At 43.0% G+C, this 21,306-nt stretch overlaps 1 protein-coding gene across 5 annotated transcripts in view; it reads right to left on the reverse strand.

The window, feature by feature from the left end:
• Nucleotides 1-1,417: 1,417 nt before the first annotated feature.
• LOC137431290 (5'-AMP-activated protein kinase subunit gamma-2) overlaps nt 1,418-21,306 on the reverse strand; it is a 166,775-nt gene continuing 146,886 nt past the window's right edge. For all 5 annotated transcript variants that reach the window (XM_068122453.2, XM_068122455.2, XM_068122454.2 and 2 more), the window contains 5 exons: nt 16,356-16,521; nt 12,407-12,444; nt 6,516-6,662; nt 5,894-5,984; nt 1,418-3,013 (listed from right to left, as the gene is read on the reverse strand). In XM_068122453.2, the coding sequence (XP_067978554.2) occupies nt 2,997-3,013; nt 5,894-5,984; nt 6,516-6,662; nt 12,407-12,444; nt 16,356-16,521 (459 nt within the window). In that variant the 3' untranslated portion in view covers nt 1,418-2,996. The remainder of the gene's footprint in view (nt 3,014-5,893; nt 5,985-6,515; nt 6,663-12,406; nt 12,445-16,355; nt 16,522-21,306) is intronic.

Raw genomic sequence — 21,306 nt, forward strand, 5'->3', positions numbered from 1 at the left:
CATTATCCAGAGACTGCTACAAAGCAGTATACATGACCACCCACAGGCATGCTGCTCAGATCAAGCTCGTGCTGGTGTGCAGAGCAATATATTGTTGAAGAGAAGTTGAGGTTAAAGGATAAGATGAGTTAATGCTAAGGTTTGAATTGCTTAATCACATGGTGCTTCGTAAACATAAAATTGCTATAACTGTGTGTTTAAATAAAGTCAGCAATATACCTACAACAATTGAGCGTGCAAGAATTTGGCCAGGCCAAGGTGCCGGTGATAGCTCACCTTCTCTTCGCAAAGGACACCGCAGAACATTTAATGGCCACTGCCTAATGCTGCCAGCCAGGACGCCTCGGTTTAACGTCCATCAGAGGAACGGCAAGCGTGCGCACGCACATGCACACGGACACGAATCGCCCTGCCTGTGAAACACCAGAATGGAGGTTTATAGCTGGGCCGAGACTCCATCTCAGGCTGCACGGCTCAGAGATGAGTGTGTGTACTTCGAGAGAATCTAGACTATCCTATCAGCCCGTTAATCCACTCAGTTCAATGCATTCAATCATCCTCAACCTTGTCCTCATGATCGTGGGTCTTGGTTTCACTGTCCGACAGGGTGTAGCTTCGCCTTCCAAATGTTCAAGGGCACATCCTAGAGTTGCTTGCCATATGGCAACCCAATGGCAGATGCCAAATGTATTGGCAATTTCCTGCATTTAAAAATCCAGTTCTTACAGTTAAATTGCAAAATATACCAATTTGGCTTCTTTGATGGTTCAAAAGTCAATAGCTCTACAAATTGTCCAACCCAAACCTTGGGCAACCTCTGTTGTGCATATAGCCCTCGTGTATAGCATGTGGCTCTTTAGTCCCCCCCCCCCCCACCCCCCCTCCATCAATGAAGAAAAGCATAATCTAAAATGTTCCAGCAAGTATGGTATAGTTGGGGCAATAATAGACACTGCTAGAACATGTTATGCAAGAAATTTAACCATTCGATCGACATCACACCTGACACCTGACAGGCTGTTTTAAAATACAGAAGAATCATAATGGAGGCTTCTCTCAGTTATAGTGCTTGTCCCGTAGGTTATAGTTCCAGTTCGTATAACTATACGAGACAGTCACAAGGGAAGGGTAAAATAAAATAATCTACAATTAAAAGATAAGCGCGAGATCTCGCTAACCCGTGCCGTGGTTTCATATTTTTCAATTTGAATGAAGGCGCAAAATGAAATTGACCGACATGGTCAATCACGACGAAACTAAAGTATATAAATAACAAATAAACCACTTTGCTCAATAACATCAACTTGGAGATCATGTGGTCAATGGCGGGGCACTCACCTTCTTATGCAGTGCACAGGTACAAGGAAGCGCATCCACTGCATGGAATTCCTCACACAACGATTCACAAGCACATGTGTCAAACGCTTGGCTTTTTTTCAGATAATATATGTACATCGATAAGCACCTTGCATCAAACATGTTGCATGTGTACTATATAAAGTAGGTCTACACTTGGTACAGTGCAATATAGGCCAATCAAGGAACGTTTGGTATAATCACGATATAATTATTACATCGGCCACATATGTAATGGCATTTACAGCCTCATTCACAACACACTATATATATATATAATTATTATATGTATGCAGGTTTATCAACATATATACATCACAATACATCAATTTCCCCTTGTGCTTCACGTGCCATCAAAATTACAATCTGTTTCGCAAACTCAACAACCGGTCCCTCAAATTGTCCCTTCAAAAGCACGAGCATTAAATTTCTTACCTTCTCTTTGATTCACAATCGGCCTCTAACATTTTAATATTGGTTAAAGTCTTGCTCGGTTGGGGGTTTTTTTTTTTAACCAATATTTAGAAATGAAACGTCATTAAAAATAAGGAAAATAAAATCAGTGCTTAGACTATGTTTGAAAGAAATTTGGCACAATGTGTGCAGTGCATAATAAACGAGACTTTCACAAATGAAAGGAACATGACACCATTACAACGTAACATGGCAGCCGCACCGATGCCGTGACTCCAAGAGTATGTCGAACAACTGTAGCGGTGGTTTGCACTTACCAAAGTGCTCATTAAGCAGTGCAGCATTGTGTCCACAAAATGCTAAAGTGCAGTTATGGGGGCCTCAAAAGGCCAAGCGTCGTGCTTGAGCGTCGACTCGAACGTTGTGGTCATGTCAGTTTCATCAGGTCACTTCAGCTTCACAGCTCAGAAGAAACATCCACTCATGTGGTCTTTTTCACAGTGGAAAACATGTGAGCATACGAGTGGAGCATAATTGTGGCTCCTCACAGTACGACGTGTCAATATTGGCTCAATATTTCAATGTGTATATCCCAGGCTCGGTGATATTATTGCTTTGTTTGCCTCTCATTACAGCGACCAGTGAGGATCATAAAATATGGGTAGAACAAACACAACATCCATTAAACCCGCCTAACGACCTCCTCCAATCCCCAAAAATTCTCAATGTATTTACTCCAATAAATGTAAGTGGCCTTCACTGTGCTTTCTCCCAAACATGGAAATGGTGGAGAAAATAAAATGGTCACATGGACATTCTGGCTATCTTCAATGGCAATCTAGTGGTTTGTTTTCCAGTGTTGCAACTCCAATTTGTTTATTCATGTCCTCAAGCACCATTTCAGTTACTGGGGGAAAACTAAAATTAAGTCAGGGAAAAAGACCAGGGGGAAATCAAATTTGTTGCCGAAAGGATTTCTTTGGAGCAACTTCGGGCAATTTCTGCATCAAATACCCAAGATGACTCCAAACAACCTGAAGAAACTGGCTGGACGAGGATCTGCTTGAGATGCCAAACAATAAGGCATTCAGACATACATCAGAAGGGGGCAGCAGGTGAGCAGGAAGAATAATATCAACGATGCTCCAAAAATGTCCTCTTTATCAAGCAGGATGGCATATCCATTCTCCATCAGCAGTCCAGATAGCAGGCTTGCGGCATGTCCATCATTCCTTTGCCTTTTCTACACAATCGAAATAAGAGAAAGAAAAAAAATGCATTGATCATGAAGCAACATGAGGGACAAGGAGTTCTTCAGTAGAAGGAAAGAAAGAAATAAGAAACCTGGTTCTTTGTTGGATGAAGATATACTTATACTTATATATGAAGATATACGTATACAGGGTGTTTATAAAGTCTTTGTGAAACTTTAAAAACTCTGGATGTGTACCTGATGCAAATTGTAAATGAACAATCAGTTTCAAAAAATATTGGGTCAAAATTTGATGGAAAGAACAGTTAATGTAACAGTGTGAATTTACGTGATGCGCATGAGGCTAACGATGTGATGCATGCATATTGCAAGCTCCACGGCCTTGCTTTTATATCCCGAGGCAGCATTGGGGGCGTGCAAACCAAACTTGGTCTAGCACATGTACTGGGGTGTGTTAACCGAGCTTTATATACAACTAAGCGCAGCTGCAGCACATGCACATACACGGCAAGCAGCAGCCGTGTTGGAATACCCTTCCTTCGCGAGAACAAGACGTACCAAGCATAGCTGAGTGTGATAAGCGTGAATGTATACAAACGCATAAAGACTTTATGGTTGCGGTGACAGACGATTCACATTTGTTTTCTTCTTTTGTTCATTTTCCTTTGGAGACTTGTAATAGAGCTACAAACGTGACTGACAAAACTGACAATCTGATTTTAGTAAGCCAGAAGTGTCAAATCGAGTTGTTCTGCAAGAATAATCGAGTCTCAGTGCCCCAATAAAATGGAACTAAAGTGCAGTGGGGGAGGTGGGAGGGGGGTGGTTTAAACTACAAATTGAAAATCGTCCAGAAACAATTGTCGATTTGATTGTCTTTTTTAAGCATTAAGGAAAGAAGAAAAAAAACAATAAGAAACCTGCATATGGAGTCAACAAACAACGAGACACAGACACACACACACACACACACACACACACACACACACACACACACACACACACACACACACACACACACACACACACACACACACACACGTATACATGCAATCACGCACAATATGGACATATGTGTGTGTGCACAACCATGACGTGTGTGTGTGTGTGTGTGTGTGTGTGTGTGTGTGTGTGTGTGTGTGTGTGTGTGTGTGTGTGTGTGTGTGTGTGTGTGTGTGTGTGTGTGTCCCATCTGCCGCCACCAGTTTTCATCACCAAACGTGGGTGCAGAGACTGAACAGGGTCCCCCCCCCTCCCCCATCTTCTATGGTCCCAGATCGCCTATCTCTATACCAGCAAGGAACCACGATTCATGGACCAAGCCGTCTCCCCATCCATGCCCAGTCTTCCAACTCCACCCCAACAGTGGTGATGAAGTTGATCCGCACGACCCCTTAGTGTGACCTCCGGGGGTTCACCGAATCCCACCCGGCCATGGAGCGCCGCTGCCACCGGTCATCTCCACATACGGTCCCACCAAAGCTCGGTTTGACCTGTCCCCGGAGGTAGGGAGTCGGGAAAGCCCAGAAATCCACAGGGACCGGTTACATTGCAAACGCCTGTCAAACGGTACAACACCGGACACCACAAATGTGTTCCCCAGTCCCACTGAAGCTGTTGTTTTAGGCTCGGTTTTCGGTTCCACCTAAGCTTGGTCTTGCCAGTCTTCAGCGGGAGGAAGTCGACAAAGCACACCGTGGGAGGGAGTCAGTAAGAGGGAGTCGTTAAAGCTCAACCCCCACTCATTCTCGGCAGGAAGAAGTCTGTAAAGCCCTCCAGGCTGCATGGCCATGCCGCGTCCCAAAGGCATGTCAAACAGCGAGACACTGAGCAGTGAGCACCCAAATGGAGAGGGTGTTTCAAAACAAATAAATAAATGTACAAATTCACTTTTAGAATATAGAGGAATATGGTAGAGGAAATGAAAAATGGAGATATGAAACATTTTTCATCTGCCATTCAACTTCCATGCTTTGTGCACGAAAATGAAAAGTATGCAAAGGCTGGAACAGACTTGTGGATGGGAATACTGAAGTTATTTTGGGCCTGTGCCAACAAAGAAAAGTCAAAAAGAATTGCTTCCAAAAATTAAGATTATTTTAAGTACAAAATGTTATTTCTGTGTCATGTTGTTGCTAAAAGAAGGCCAAATGTTTCATTCACAAGAAGCAGTCCCTTGGAAGTCAGTGTTTTCCTAGCTAAGAAAAACCTGAAAACTACCTTGAGAAATGAAGGGAAAAATGGATGGAGCCACAAAAAATTAAAACAGGAAATAAATTGAACTGCAAAGGTTCTTTGAAAGCCATACAAAGGAAAACATTTTTCAAACCTTGATTGAGTGAACGTGCAAACATCTACTTTTCATGCAAACATCCAAATAACAATATGAAAAAAAGATATTCAATCATAGAATGGAAAGATGATAAAGAACCAAAGGATAAATGACAACCTTAGCAGCCAACAAGGAAAAATGACCATTATGATCTAAACAAGCAAACATGAGGCAAAAGTGGGGTGTGCACTTATCATTCTGCAACATGAGATCAGACTGGCAAAATAACGAGAGCAGCAGAAAGAGGAGACGGACAAAGAGAGGGAGTGAGAAAAAGGCTTTGGGCAATGACAGTATCCAAGAGGTTTGTTTGGAAACATAATCGCATAATTCGACAAACATTGATTTTTTTTTTTTACTTTTACTAATTATAGAACCATAGTATTAACAAAATGGAAAGAAGGAAAGCAGTTGGGGGACATTTACAAAGACAGCTGGGCATGAAGTGTCGAGAGAAAAGAGTTTTTCTTTGCCTTGGAGGCAGGCATGGGTAGTGGAGTGGGAAAGAGCAACAGAAGTGAAGAAATCTATCAAGTTTAAAACCAGGTGATTAGATAATAGCAGGAAGCAAGACACACCTGGACTGAGAACAAGGGCCTGCAAGATGTCAGAAAGAGAGACAATTCCCTCTACGACATCATTTTCATCAACCACCACAAGGCGGTGGACCTAGAGGGAAAGAGACAATTCGTTTTACCTCGTCACAAAATCCAGCTATAAACACAGGTCTTACAGAAGGGAACTAACAAGGCAGACATTATCAGTAAGTGGGGTATTAGTGCAGATAAAAAAAAAACAAATCAAAGGTGGGAAATCATTTGAAAATACAAACAAAACCAATTCTTCAAATGTGCTGCTGCGTCAAAATCTGTACAGCCTCATCAATTACAGTTTACAAAACTCAACTGAAATCTCATCTTCATACAGTTTAAAATTTTGACTTTTCTTACCTCTCTTATTTTCAAGGACTGAGATTTTACTTTGAAATACAACACAGGCAGAGAGAAATTGATTGATTTGAGCCTTGGCAATTGCCAATGTTGATGAAACCTCAGCATCCAAATTTTCATTGAAGGGAGACGTTCCCATAGGATGACCAGAAGTTACCGCCGAGTGCGAGCGAAGCGAACTCAGAACCACACTTGAACAACAGTTATGGTGTAAGATCACAGGAAGTAAAAGCGAGTTTTGACAACTCACCTCTGCCGTCACGATTCTGTCAACGACCTCCTGCAAGGAGTCATGACGCCGACACTTCAAGACACCCTCAAAGTACTGTGAGCGATGGTGCAATGATTCTGTCACAGTCACATCGAGATTGTTGTAAGTCTTCTCTGCCGCAAGATTCTGTTTTTGTTTTTTTGGGAAGGTGCGGAAGAAGTGTAGTGAACCGGAAATTTTTATTCGATTTTCTAAGGCTTTCAAAAGAATGTAAATGTACATCGATGTCTGCCAATGTCTTTGGCCAGCATGCCATTTATGCACAAGCTCCTCTATGACTTATATGCTCTACAAGACGAATATGAAGGGGGAAAAAAAATGAACAATGTAGCTTGGTAGAGTGCATACCTTCACCAGGTTGAACAGTTTACGTTCTGTATCCCATTGATAGGCCGAATCTGGATCCGGACCTGTACCCAACTCAAATCAAATCAACTTGTTGTCACCTAACCAACTCATCCACCTAGTTTTGTCACAACTCTTCACCACCATCTCTTATCTTCCCCCATCCAAAACCTTGATCTTTTCTACCACCATTAATTCACCCCAGATCCACTTTTTTGAAACACCAACTTATTTTCCTGGAAGTCCTAGCAGTGTCCATGTGTTTTATACCTCACCCAGCCCCCCGCTCCCTTCCCATTCCCCCCCCCCCCCCAAGCCCTCTCCCTCCCACAGATCTTCCGATGTCCCTGTTCTCTGCTGTTGTTCTTGTGTGCTTCCCTTTCTAACCCCATCTTGTCTCCCGCTCTCTTTATTGTACGTTTTGTGCGTCCGTTTTTTGGTTTTTTTTTTGTGATTAACATTAGCTCTTACACGAGCCTCGATCTTGTATACAAAAAATAAAAAATGAAAAAATAAAAAATTAAAATAAAAACTCGTCCACAACGTTTTGAAATATCATGCAATATCATCAATTCCTGTCCACTTCAATGGTCCTGAAGTGCTTACTTCTCCTATTGATAAAGTCAACCTCTACTGAGCATTTTGCTGCAAACTCCACACATGAAGACCATGGACATCCATTGCCTATTTAACCTTCCCGTCTTGACACCAGGCTTTCCACCATCCTCACCACACCCAGGAAAGTTGCTAAGATTATTCAAGGGCTTGACATTTCAAAATCTACTGGACCAGATCGAATTCATGCAATTGCTTTGAAGATGTGTTCACCTGAACTGTCTTCTGTTCTCTCAAAACTGTATGGCTTGTGTCAAACTTTGTGTTTCCACTTACTGTGAGCTGGAAGTTGGAAGCTGGAAGCTTAGCTTCCGTAGTCCCTGTCTTTAAAGGCTCCGGTGAGAAATTTTACCCTTCTAACTATCGGCATGTTAGCTTTCCACCCATTATTATCAGCAAAGTGTTTGAATCCTTGATAAAACAACAACTCATGACTCGTCTGGCAACCCACAACCTGCTAACTGTTGTCCAGTATGACTTCCGATAGTCAAGATCTGATAGTCAAGAGGTGATGTTCTATCCCTAATCACTGAACATGTGAATGGGACTTTAGATCATCATGGAGAAGCCAGGGCTGTTGGGCTTTTGACAAAGTGTCACACAAGGGCCTCATCCATAAGCTAAAATTATATGGCATTTCTGGAAAATGTATTGATACAATCTCTGATTTCCTTGAAAATCGTCAAATCGCTGTGGTACATGAGGGACAATCATTCCCTGTCCATAATACCAATGCTGGTGTTCTTCAAGAGTCTCTGTTGGGTCCAATATTGTTCTTGTTATATATCAATGTTCTGCCTGATTGTATTCTTTCTCAATTAAGCATTTACATTTATGACTCAACACTGTATAGTACCTACCCAGGAACCTTGTCTCCTCCTACCCGTGACCATGCTAGTACCACTCTTAATCAGGACCTAGAGAGTGTGATCAACTGTGGAAAAGATTGTTACTTTCAACCAAAAAAGACCCACTTGTTGTCTGCCTAGTTCAAGATCACCTTGTTTTCCAACCCTGTCTATCGATTCTTCACCTGTGCAGGAATTTCTGTTATCTGTCTGCTTGGATTGGATATCAGCTCAAACCTCAGCTGGGAAAGTACATCTCTGGGATAGCTAAAAGAGCCTCCCAGCGCCTTGGCTGCTTATTCATGCTCAGCGATACCTTTATTAAGCTGCTATGCTCCATCTATACAAGGCCACTATACAAACTGCCATGGAATATCATCACCATATTTGGGCTGGTGCCCCGCCTGTCACCTATTTCTTCTTGACAGAATCCAGCCATGTGATGCCATTCTGGTGGGACAAGAATTGGCATCATTCCTGGAACCTCTTTCAGCCGCTCTGTTGCTTCCATGAGCCTTTTCTACAGGTAATACCATGGAATGTGTTGAGGGTCTACCACCTGAGCATACTTTGTCGCTCGACACGTTTAGTATGGTCGTTTGAAGTCAAAATCGTGGGCTACCGGGTAAAAATTGTTACCTAAGCATATATGGTATCAATCAAAGCGTATTTTTGTGCGCTTTAACATGGTGAAAACTCCTCTTCAATCCTCCTTGGGGAAAAAAAGTTATCGTCGTTTTAGTGAAGGACCCTTTTTCAGTCAAATTTCAATGGCTTCCCATGTCAGAATAGTCTGGTCGTTTGATTGATGTACCGGGAAAAAAATTGTTACCAAAGCATATATGGCATCAAAAGAAGCGCAATTTTATGCTCTACAAGATGGTGAAAACTCCTTTTTGATCCTCTTTGGGGAAAACTTTTTACAGCACGATTTATCCAGCATGGTAACAGCCTTGTGTCCGGGGTGCGAATTTTTTTCCCATGATGGTACAGGGCAAGTCATTAAAATATAGTATAGTATAGTATCGTATAATTGCCCTGTACCATCATGGGAAAAAAATATTACACGTCCGGCGTATAGTCAGGCCATTACCAAGCAACATTGCAAAAAAGTGTCCGTCGTTGTCCTGGCATGATTTCCTCGGAAGCACCGCTTCTATGAGTCTGGCCATAAGTGCTGCTTCAACGAAAAAGTGTCCTCTTAGAGCTCTTGAAACAGCCTTCCCCAACATCATGTGTGTCACAGTATTCACACCATAAACAGTTTCAAGCAAGTCCGACAAGCCTGAACCTTCCAGCAAGTTGCCGATGCTGCCGAGAAAGCTCATCATGGTATGAAAACCTCCTAACCTGCAGACTATGTTCAGTGACGTGGCATCGATGATTTCGACAGCTTTTCTCCAGAGTGGCTGGTCAAACGTGATGCACGGTGTAGGAATGTTCAACTTCTCAGCTTGGCTCTGCATGTACAGCAATGTAAAATAGATACAGGTTTCATCAGCAGGGTTTAAGTAGATTATTGGCAACATCTGCACACGAGATTGTGGTGGATGTCTACCAGTTGAGACGTCCTGCATGAATCCTGACCAGTTAGGCCGTGGGCTTGTGGAGTTGCTAAAGTACCAACCGGAGTGCCAAAGCAATTCTGAGTTTACAGAAGGTGGCAGAATGTAAGGGAATTGCAGCTCAATGAGAGGCTTGTAGACCGTTGAAGAGAGGCCAGGAGTGTCTGGCTCGTCATACGATTGGATGGGAATTCCCTTGTTTGCCACAACTGTCTTAACTTGCATTATCTTGCGTCGCTCGATAGCCTGAGGTGTCACTTGAGGAACAGGTCTGCCAAACGTCGACACTGCAATCACACCCATTCCATGAAATGTTCCACGACCGTTCAGAGTTGCAATGTTGTGGTCAATATTATCACCAACCCACTGGGTAAATCTTCCAGGATAAGCAGGAATTAGATCATCGAAGTTCTCAGTATGAACCACTGACTGCTTGAACCTCGTCACCTCATCATAGGATATTGAATACCCTAATCTGGCTAGTTCATTGATGAGCCATTTGGAACCGTATGCATGGTAAAGCTCAACACCCAAGCCAAATACCAAAGGGGGGATGATAGAGCGAGGTCTTGCCGCATGGACGATACACTGTCCTATTGAAGCTTGCTTGGTGTCGGAAGAAAAAATGTTCTCCATAAAAATCCGCAGGCTATGTGGCAGCCACTCTAGGCCGTTTCGAATATCGTCAGTGGTTGGATACTTATCCTTGGAATACGACATTGCCCGGATTTGGGCCTTGATTATCTATGCCGCAGCGAGAACGATCCTGTCTGCTTCATCCTCAACGTTCAGTCTTTTTTCTTCGTACCACTTCTCGTTAATGATGAAGTTGGCCATATTCCGGAAGCACACAACGTTTTTTCTTCCATCAACTTCAGCAAAGAAAATGAAGTCCTTGTATCGATCCTGCAATTTCTGTTTTATTCTCTTTACAGAATACACATCACTGCTACCAGCAATCTCGATCATTTTTGAATACAGTTCTGGAAGAGTATACAGTTCAGCTTCTCTCTCAAGCCATTCACACAACTTGTTGAATTGCTCAAACATGTATTGGCGTTCAGGGCGGCCAGCAGCTTTCGAAGCTCCTTTGGGAGAGGCTAGGTCTTTGTCAGAGTAAAATCGAGAGTAGCAAGATTTGTGATACACTGCCTCAGCTGCAACAAGGTCAATGCAGTCCTGAAGGCGCATGCGCACATCCTTAGCCCAAGTGTCTTGCCTTTTCTGACATTTTGCAAGCATTTCTTCACGAAAAGGAATCGGGCGCACAACTCTAGATTCATCGCGGTCTGGGTGTCGTTTATCAACTTTCACTTCACTGTTGCAAAAGAAACAGTTCTCCCTCCACTGGAATGGTTCTCTGCCGAATCGCAAGTTCTGTTTCTTTGGACTCAATGTTTCCTTTTCCTCACTTGGGCACTTCAACCTCTTCTTGTCAACGAAGGTGCGTCGACATTCCCCATGAACAAGAACTTTTCCACAAGGTGTAGTGCTACATCGCTGGTGAAGATAATCATGAAGATCAAGTTGGCCACGTACCTCACTGAAGATGATCAGATTTGGCAGACCCCTAGTGACCTGTACCAGATCACCCGGTGCCTGGAAGCCATTTCGACATATAACACAGCTGTTTTCATTGAAGACAAGGCTTTCTTCGCTGGGAGACCTACTGTTATGACATGACCTACAATTAAAATGTATGAAAGGCGTTGGATTAAAGAACTTTGATAATGCATCTTGGCACAAATCATGTATACTTATATCGTGTCTGTGGTTTCTGACATGGGAAGCCATTGAAATTTGACTGAAAAAGGGTCCTTCACTAAAACGACTATAACTTTTTTTCCCCAAGGAGGATTGAAGAGGAGTTTTCACCATGTTAAAGAGCACAAAAATACGCTTTAATTGATACCATATATGCTTTGGTAACAATTTTTTCCCGGTACATCAATCAAACGACCAGACTAGTTTGGCAGTTTCTTCCCATCTATACACTGCATCTGTCCCAAGGAGTAAGAGTGAGGTATTCTAGTTTTTTTTTTCCATGCACTGCATCACACTGGAACAGTTTTAACTGCATCCTGCTTTCCCCTCAATCCCAACCTACCTCAATTCAAGAGGAATGTCAATTGATTCTTCCTTTCTGTTTAATACCTATACTTTCCTTTGTGTAGCCCCCACCTCGAGTGGCCTTAAAGACTTTGTGGCGGGTGATATCTCATTCAAAAAATTAAAATGGTATTTTTGGCCCCATCTCTCAATGGTGAAGAATCACATGAAAATTTAAACAAAAATCTCCAATCTGGATGTGGATCTACTCCAATATTTAATGAATGTGTCCATGTCAGACACACAACCTGACCACAAAGTTTCATTTGAATCCGTCAACGTCTTTTTGAGATATCTTACACACAAACTGACAAACAGGGCTGAAAACATAACCTCCATCAATCACAGATGGCGGAGGTAATTAAAAGGAGTAAAAAAGGGAACTTACAATGACGTCAAATTTTGAGTAGATGTCCACTACTTTTCCTGCACACAAACAACAAACAGCCATCACTATTATTTCCAAACAAAAACAAAAATAAAGGCAACAATTTGATACAAGTGGCATCCAAGAAAATTTACAAAAATGACAACAAAGGACTGAAGGAATAGCAGTGGGAACGCGGTAACAGCGCACCAAATACGAAAAACTCATGACTACTCATGTACGATCACTTTTGCTGTTTTAGGATTTGAAAATAAAAACATTTTCGGAACATGAATCACTCGTCTATAATCTGCAGGACACTTTTCAGATAAAATTCTCAGGAAAATACAAATTTAAACGTATAATCCACACTCAAAAATGAACTCCAGCAAAAATGAACTCCAGCTCAAGACTGGAAATTTAGTTAACTTAAAAGCAGTCTTTCACCGATCTATGGAGAGAGCCATTTTGGATGATGTTTATTTGAACATAACGGATGACTCCTTACTTCTATAAAACAAAATATGATGAACAATGTGGCACGTTGAACGTACTCAACAACTCTTACTGAGTGATATGTGACATCTATCAGATTAGCACAGCAAGAGCTCGTGCGCCACTCTCAATTCATCAGCAAGTCATTAGCTTACATTAAATCCCCCTCCTCCCCTTCCCCCATAGACCCTTAAAACCTCGATTTTTTTTTTATGCCATGAACAAATGACGGTACATCATGGGTGATAAACGTCGTGGTCAAGTTTCATCAGAATTTCGTGTGTAGTTTCTAAGAAAGCAAATACTTATTTTTTGGGGGCAACTCCCCGTAGGCAACCCCATGGCTAGATTTTTCTAATGCGGTGAACAAATTGTAGTACATCACGGGTGATGAAGGTTGTGGTCAAGTATCATTGAAATAGTGTGTGTAGTTCTATTTTGGGTGGCCAAACCTGGACCCACTTTGACCACCGGTAGACCCCCTAAGACATTTTTTTTTTTTAATGCAGTGAACAAAATTGAGTTGCCATGTACCAAATATCATTTTAGCCAAGTTTGGTCACAATAACATCAGCAGTTTCAGAGAAAAAGTTGCAAGTGTTTACTGCACTTAATTTAATTAGCACGTTTCAAATACCGTCAGACCCCGCTATTCATGGTTCTGCCATTCGCGGGTTCCGCGTATTTGCCATTGATAAAATGCGACCGGTTTCTCTATTCACAGAAAAGTGTCCCGCAAATTCGCGGTATCTTTTTTCTATTCGGGGCCGTGTCCCACAAATTTGCGGTTTTTCGGGGGCACAAAAGTTTTTTATTTTCACGAGCCGCAAGCTTGATATTTATAAAACCAATCTTTCACCAGCCATTAATAAAGCAGTTGGACATACGCAATAAAACATATACGAGTCACAAGCTTAAGGTGCACAGTGGGGCAAAAAAAAACAAAAAAAAAACTGTTTTTCATGTCAAAGTGTTCTTTGTAGTATATATTTTCAGAATCAAACTGTTTTGATTGGTACTTATTTCCAAAGAAATAAGTTGAAATAACTTGAAAACTAATCATCCAAATTGAATGAAATTTGGCATTAATAATCATCTTAACATGTTGGATAAATTAATGATGGCTTTTTAAGATACCCCTACTACAAATTGAGTTATGAAAAAAATCCTTGTATTTTTCTTTAAAAACAAAGAAAAAATATTTTGTGTAATTATCATTACAATTTACTGAAAAGCCATCACCGGTCTCTCTGGATATACCCATACTAACTACCCAAAGGGGTAAATAACAGATTGACTGAGGCAGTTAGCAGTAGTTCCAGTTTCAATTATGTCAACCAAAAAAACATGTTTTTGTATGTGTCTAGAAAATTAAAGCTCATGTTTATTTGTATCCAAAATTCACTTGTCTATATTTTTGGATTCCTCATACTCTAAGCTTTCTAGCAGTATATGGTTTGTGGGGGGTACTTCACTGGAAAGACTGATAATTTCAATTTATTGATGGCACGTGAAACGTGCTATTTTACCCCACCTTGCACCTTAACCTGCTCCTGTGTTCACTGCCGTGTGTTTCGCATTTTCATGGCTTTTGCGGGATATCCCGTCATTCACACTGTGAACAGCTTCACATGATATCCCGTCAGTCACACTGAATAGCTTCACGTGATATCCCGCCGCCGTTCACAGGTAAACAATGTTTCACGGGATATCCCAACAGCTGCATAACACGTCATCCCTGTGAGTTACTGTACATAATAAAAACACTCCACAGTATCTATTAGTGCAATTAGCTGTCTCCCTTTTCCCCATTGAAACAATGGCATGGCATGCAGTCGTGGATTTTCATCGACATTTGTGGATTTTGTCTCGCCATTTCCAGGACTTTCATCATCCTTAGCGGATTATCGTCGACATTCTTGGGATTTGCCTCACCATTTGGGGATTTTGCCTCGCCATTCGCGGTTTGTTCCTCGCTATTTGCGGATTTTCACGATTCGGGAACCAATCCCCCATTTTTCCAATGAAACAATGCCCCCCCATTCACGGTTTCGCAATTCGTGGCATTTCCCAGGACCGTATCCCCTGTGAATAGCGGGGTACGACTGTACAAAGAAATCTCAAAGTACTGATCAAGGGGAATTAAGTTGATCAAGTAAAAAAAGATTTTTTTTTTTTTAAAATAAGAATCAAAATAGAGTGGAGTAAAATTACATGAAAAACAAATATCAATGAAAAAAAAATATATATATATACAATTTCATAAAATACAAACAACAATGGAGGGGGAGGGGAGGGGTCAAATTTCATACAATGGAAACAAGTGAATCCTCTTGGATTGCGCTGAGGTTCGGGCATGGAATTTCGAGCCTCGATCATGGTTCGAGCCTCGATCTTGTATACAAAAATAATAATAATAAGAACCTTGGGCCGAATCTCGCGCTTCACCAGTGCGCGTGCGCGAATTTACGTCACGTCGGCAGCGAGAAGGGGTTCCCCAACACGAACCAATCAGGAACTGCCACGTCACACTTATATGATCTCAGAATTCCTGTGACAGGAATTCGCATTACACTGGCTGGAAGTCATTCGCTAGAGGCGCTTCCTCAGCGCTAATAATAATAACATCGTAGACCAGTCCTTTTTGCAAAGCAGGTTACTTAAAAACAAAGCAATAAAGGTGGGTTTTAAGCCTAGATTTATAAATTGTAATAGAACTGTATGTCTTCAGGTGTTCTGGGAGCTTATTCCATAGGTGGGGTGCAACCGAGCAAAAACCCCGATCCCTCATGGAGCGAATGAGGTCACAATGTCAAGTTATCCTCGATTCTTATTCCCAATAGTTTTCTGACTCTCCTCCCCACACTCTCATTTTCACACTTGACCTGCTTGTCAGTTTTTCCTGTTTATATGCCCATGACTTATGCTGCCTGTGTGTTCATTCCTCCCCCCGTTTCTCAGTCCTCCATTGTATGCAAACTTCCTCTGCTCCATTACTGTTTCAATGTTACCCCTCTGTCATGAGCCTCAATCTGTCCTTCACACACCACCAACAGAAAAGTACTTGCATGCATATTCAATTCGAACGGTCAGATGAATGGAATACCCTGCCCCTTTAACAACATATAATAATAGGGTTGTGCTAGGTAACCAGATTACTGTTGCTCTCCCCAACGATTTTACCTTTAAAAGGCTTGACGTGGTCGCACAAATTAAAGATGGTAAAACACCGCTGTCTCTAATAGAATCTTCAAATCCAATAACCTAAACTGCAAGATGCATGCTCAAGGAAAATTTATTAAAAGTATTGATAATTACCATAGTTGACGTCATGGTGCCAGTTTTTCCAAGCTTCGTTTAGTACAGCATATGTATACCATGTTATCTTGCTTCTGACAAATTTAACCGACCACAAATTTCGTTCATTCAAGCAAAATCAGTCAAACCCTTTCCCTGCCCTTCTTAATGTAATCACCTGACTCATCAACGACGGGCAATGCAGAGACACGGCGCTCTACAAAGAGGTAGAGGGCACGGATGGTGGTCGTGCTTGGACTGATGATGGCAATGTCATGGAAGGTACCAACACCCAACTTCTCAAGGCTCCTAGACATGAATGGAGGTTTTGGCATCTCAGATGCCTGAGAAAGAAAGTGTGTTCGAAGGGTAAATCAAACCACAATGGAGACAGAAATCTACATCTGCATACATACATACATATATACATATATATACGGATCTCGGGGGTCGGCGCTCCCCTTATCAAGGGGGGGTTAATCCCCTTGTCTTTTTATCTGGCCAACCCGAGTCCTTAGAAGTTATAACGTTCCTTCCGGTCGGTGGTAAATAGGGTTGTTGGTCGAGTCTTAGTCCAATTACCTAAGTACTACCACCGGCCGTAAAGCAAGGAGATAACTCCCGCCCGAACCACGGCGTTAATGGACACGCCGAGCGAAGCAAGCCGCGATTCGGGCCATCAACAGGGACTAAACCCGATTCTAGCGGTTTCAATCGTGCCACGTTTACCTAATGATGGAAAGGACGGATGCGATCGGATGGAGAGGAAACCAGAAGGTAGGAAGAACAAAGATGGGTTTATTAACAAATGTACAGAAGAAGAGGAAACGAAAGGGATGTACAAGAGGAAGAGGAAGAAGCAGCACACAGGGCAGTCTTAAAACAGTCTTATTCTAATACCCCAGACAAACATACACACTCACACGGGGATTGTAGTTGGTGGGTGGAAGGTCCGGCAATGGGGTCCAGGCTCCAGTCGACTCCGGTCCAGCGGGCGAAACCCGGCAGGCAGCCCCGCGCGCAGTTGGACGCGAGCGTACAGTTTATATAACGGGGGAGGCTGGGACGCTGCGCACGTAATTCGTGCACACTTGTGCCAAGCGCTCTCTCTCTCTCTCTCTCAAGTCCTCCTTCGATAAGGTGCGCTCTCCCAATTAGTTCTGTGATCAATGCCGTGCGCACGCAAGTCCCGTGGTGAAGGTGAGCTCTCTCCCGCAGTAAGTCCGAGTCCTTCCGTGTCCTTTTACAATGCAATCAGCGCGCTTTCCTGACAAAAAGTCCGTCAAAGGGCTTTGCGTTCGTGCTTATATAATGCGCCACGCGATCACTCCGCGCTCCCCAAAGCCGCGCCCATTGGTGATGTTCCTTCAGCCCTGGTTGGCTGGTGGGGGGCTTACTGGCCACGCCTTTGATGACGATGACGTGGCCACACCTTCTTCTCGGCGTTCCGCCCCCTTTCTCGGGCCTAACCGCATGGCTTATGGCGGCGCTTGAGCGAACGCTAAAGCAGCGAACGCTGCTGGCAGAGGTGCGTAATGGCGTCGCTTGGAGAGAGCGGTTGCAAAATGGACGGAATTGGCCTACTCTTATTTGATCGACGCAACGCAGATTCAACTATTGGAAACACGGCCTTATCTAAAACACATACTAATGAAATAACTGAGTTCCTATGGTGGCCTATGTGTTGCTTGTGGCCTAACTAGGGGTGCTACCTTTAACCTTTTAATGATGATATTTACAAGAGAGTGTGGGTTCTAAAACCACAACCAAAAAAATATCTATCTATATATAATTATATTATAGAACAGGGACATAATATATATATATATATATATATATATATATATATATATATATATATCTATATATATCTATATATATCTATATATATCTATATATATCTATATACTGTATATCTATATATATCTATATATATCGATATATATCTATATATATATATATATAGAATTGTAAGTATTTCCCAGAAGAAAAGAAAAAAAATCTTACATTACATCACCTTATCATGTGTATGCATGGGGTAATGCATGGCAGTGATGGCAAAAATGCCCTCACCTTTAGGACTAAAATAACATTTGGCAATTTTGCCAAAATTGCCAATTTTGCATAAAAAAACAAGAATACCAGTCCCCATTGATGACAGCCCACAACCACGTTTTTTTCCCCTATACTCAGTCGAGGCTCGTCTAAGAGCTAACACATAGACCATATAATAAAGGGAGCAGGAGACAAGAGGGGAAGAAAGAGGGGGTAAGCACAACAGTAGAGAACAGGGACATCAGATCTGTGGAAGGGAGAGGGCTGAGGCACGGTACACGGGATAAGCAAGATGGATACTACAGGGGCTTTCAGGAAGGAAAACGGGGAATTTTAAGGAGGGGATTTAGCAGGGATTAACAGGGGTAGAAAAGATCAAGGTTTTGGATGGGGGAAGATAAGAGATGGTGGTGAACAGCTGTTTTAAAGACCTGGAGGGAGGAGTGGGATTAAAGAGAGTGTGGGGGTTTGTTCCAGAGGTGGGAAAAAAGAGGAATGAAAGTGTGAAGGTGAGCAGAGAGTCTTGATTTTAGTAGTTTCACCAAAGAGGGTTGCTGGCAGATCTTGTGCGTCCTGCAGGTATATTTGGGGGTCAGTGCACAGAAGGCCGGAAGTGATTCGGTAGAAGATAGAAAAACTACCAACCTGCCTGCGGTGAGCGAGTGAAAGGCCCTCAGAATCAGTTTAATCATGGGAGATAGCAATGATTCTAAAGGCTTTGGATTCTACAGCGTGGAGCCGTGCTCCAGTAGGTGTTAATGGGACCTTAAAATGGGATGTTCAGAGTTTACATGGAAAATAGCGGCAATGCCCCTGGGCGATCACCTGGTAGAATAAAGAATACCTCACTGACTAAAGGTATTTGAAACAAATCTCAATGGTTGCGAAGATAGCAAATATGTATTTTAGGGGGCAACCACCCTCCCCCCAACCACTTCCCCCCTCCCCCTTATGGCCGAATTTTTTAATGCCGTGGTTAAACTTTGGTACATCATGGTAATGAAGATTGTGGTCATGCTTCATTGGAATTGGGCAGTTTTGGGCATCGGAATTGCGTGGGCAGTTTCTGAGAAGAAAGCAAATACCTATTGTAGGGGGCAACCCCCCCCCCCCATCCCATATACCTCCCTTACAGCCGAATTTGATTAACGGCCGAACTGCTAATCGTGCGGGGCAGACAGGGTGGGGTGTCACAGGAGCAGATAAAGGCCAGCGTGCATGTCCAGCATAGTTCCAGTCTTGGGTTATTCTCTTCTTCAGTTTGTGGTTCCTTGCTACCATTCCATTCCACGATTGGTTTGTAGCCAGTGCAGCTCAGGCCGGTTCTGTTGTTGGCCAGTTGGGGTTGGAGCAGGAGTCTGATGGGGACAGAAAGAGCTGCTGGGGTCCTGGTCTGCTGCCGTAGAAATGCCCATTCAAATCCCACCATTTAAGCCATACTGCAGCTCATGTGCTGGACCAGCTCGGTCTGTCACGCGACCCATGCCTGGGTTGCGACTGGTATTCCACTGTCTTGTCGATTTCTCCCTGGTCTTTCTCCTGTGGTGTGAATTGGGCCCAATAAGGCTTTGGTTGTTGAGGACCTTCCATATGTACAATACCCAGGACACGTATTTATTTGTAAATAACACTGTTCTAAAAATGTTCACGTGTTCCTTGTTATCCCCTCCTCGTTTATCTAATACATAAATTAATTCACAGGGTTTCCTTTGAGTTATTCAAATGAACATGATCAGTATTCCGTTCAGATTTATCAGTCTTCAAAAGGACAGATTTGGTGGCATGATTGGCATCCAAAAATTGGCATTGGCATCCAAAATAAAAATAAAAAATACCAAAAAAATATTTCCTTCTTTATACTTATTCGTTGTTCTTATTCGTTTATTCGTTGTTCTTATTCGTTCGTTCGTTCTTCGATCACGTGTTTCACCTCCATTTCCCCAGATAGTTTTCACAGTTAAATTTAAAAATGTTTAAACTTTCCCCTGAAGTACTGTATTCTGTCGTATATTATAACACCTTTTTCTTCTTCTTCTTTAAAAGGGTGTTTTCGACCTGCTCACCAAATCTATTCATTCCAAAAAAAAATTCCATCTCTTGCAGTTCCTCTTTCCTACATTCCCGAAACTCACCTGCTCTCCCATCCCCCCTCCAGCGTCCTCAAACGTATTTTTGACTCGAAGGTCACAAGAAACTCATTTTGCAATAAATGTTCGTTTCCCATTAATCGTACACTTTCTAAAATCCAATCTCACCCCTCCCCTCCTAATCTTTCCCATCACCCCTCCCCTCCAAAACTTCCCCATCACCCCTCCCCTCCAAATCTCCCCCCTTGCCCCTCCCCTCCAAATCTTCCCCATCACCCATCCCTTTCAAATCTTCCCCCTTGCCCCTCCCCTCCAAATCCTCCACATAACCCAAACGTTTCAAATCTCCCCCCTTGCCCCTTCCCTCCTAAACTCCCCCCATACCCCTCCCCTCCTAGACTCCCCCTCGCCCTACCCTCCGAGACTCCCTCCTCACCCCTCGCCCTCCAAATCTCCCCCATCTCCCATCCCTTTCAAATCCCCCCCTTGTCCCTTCCCTCCTAAACTCCCCCCTCACCCCTCCTCTTCAAATCTCCCCACCCTCATTTCTTCTCCATTTCTCCTCTCTCCCCCTCCTCCTCAAAGCGTCCTCCCCACTTCCTCCCCGTTCCAACTCTCACCTCCATCTCCCCCAACCTTCTGCCTCGCTCTTCCCCCTCCTCAAATAACACCTCACTGTCCCTCACCCAATCACCATCAAACCTTTTGTCCGCCCCATCCTTCCCTTTCTCCGAGCTATTCTGAAATCTCTGACACACCTTCAACAGCTCTCCCTACCTCTTCCTCCTCCTCTTCCACATCTTACCCTACCCCTCCACCCCCCTGTTCTGTATCCGATGCTCCCCCTTCCTCTTCATTAACGGTATGGACCTCAAACATCTGGGGCCTTCGCTCAAACTTGACTGATCTCTCCATACAGGTTGCTTCTGACAAACCAGACGTGATTTGCTTAACAGAAACTTTCCTCCTTCATGACGTCTCCGATTC

Source organism: Myxine glutinosa, chromosome 7, assembly GCF_964187855.1.
Source record: "Myxine glutinosa chromosome 7, kmMyxGlut1.1, whole genome shotgun sequence".
Taxonomy (NCBI): Eukaryota; Metazoa; Chordata; class Myxini; order Myxiniformes; family Myxinidae; genus Myxine; species Myxine glutinosa.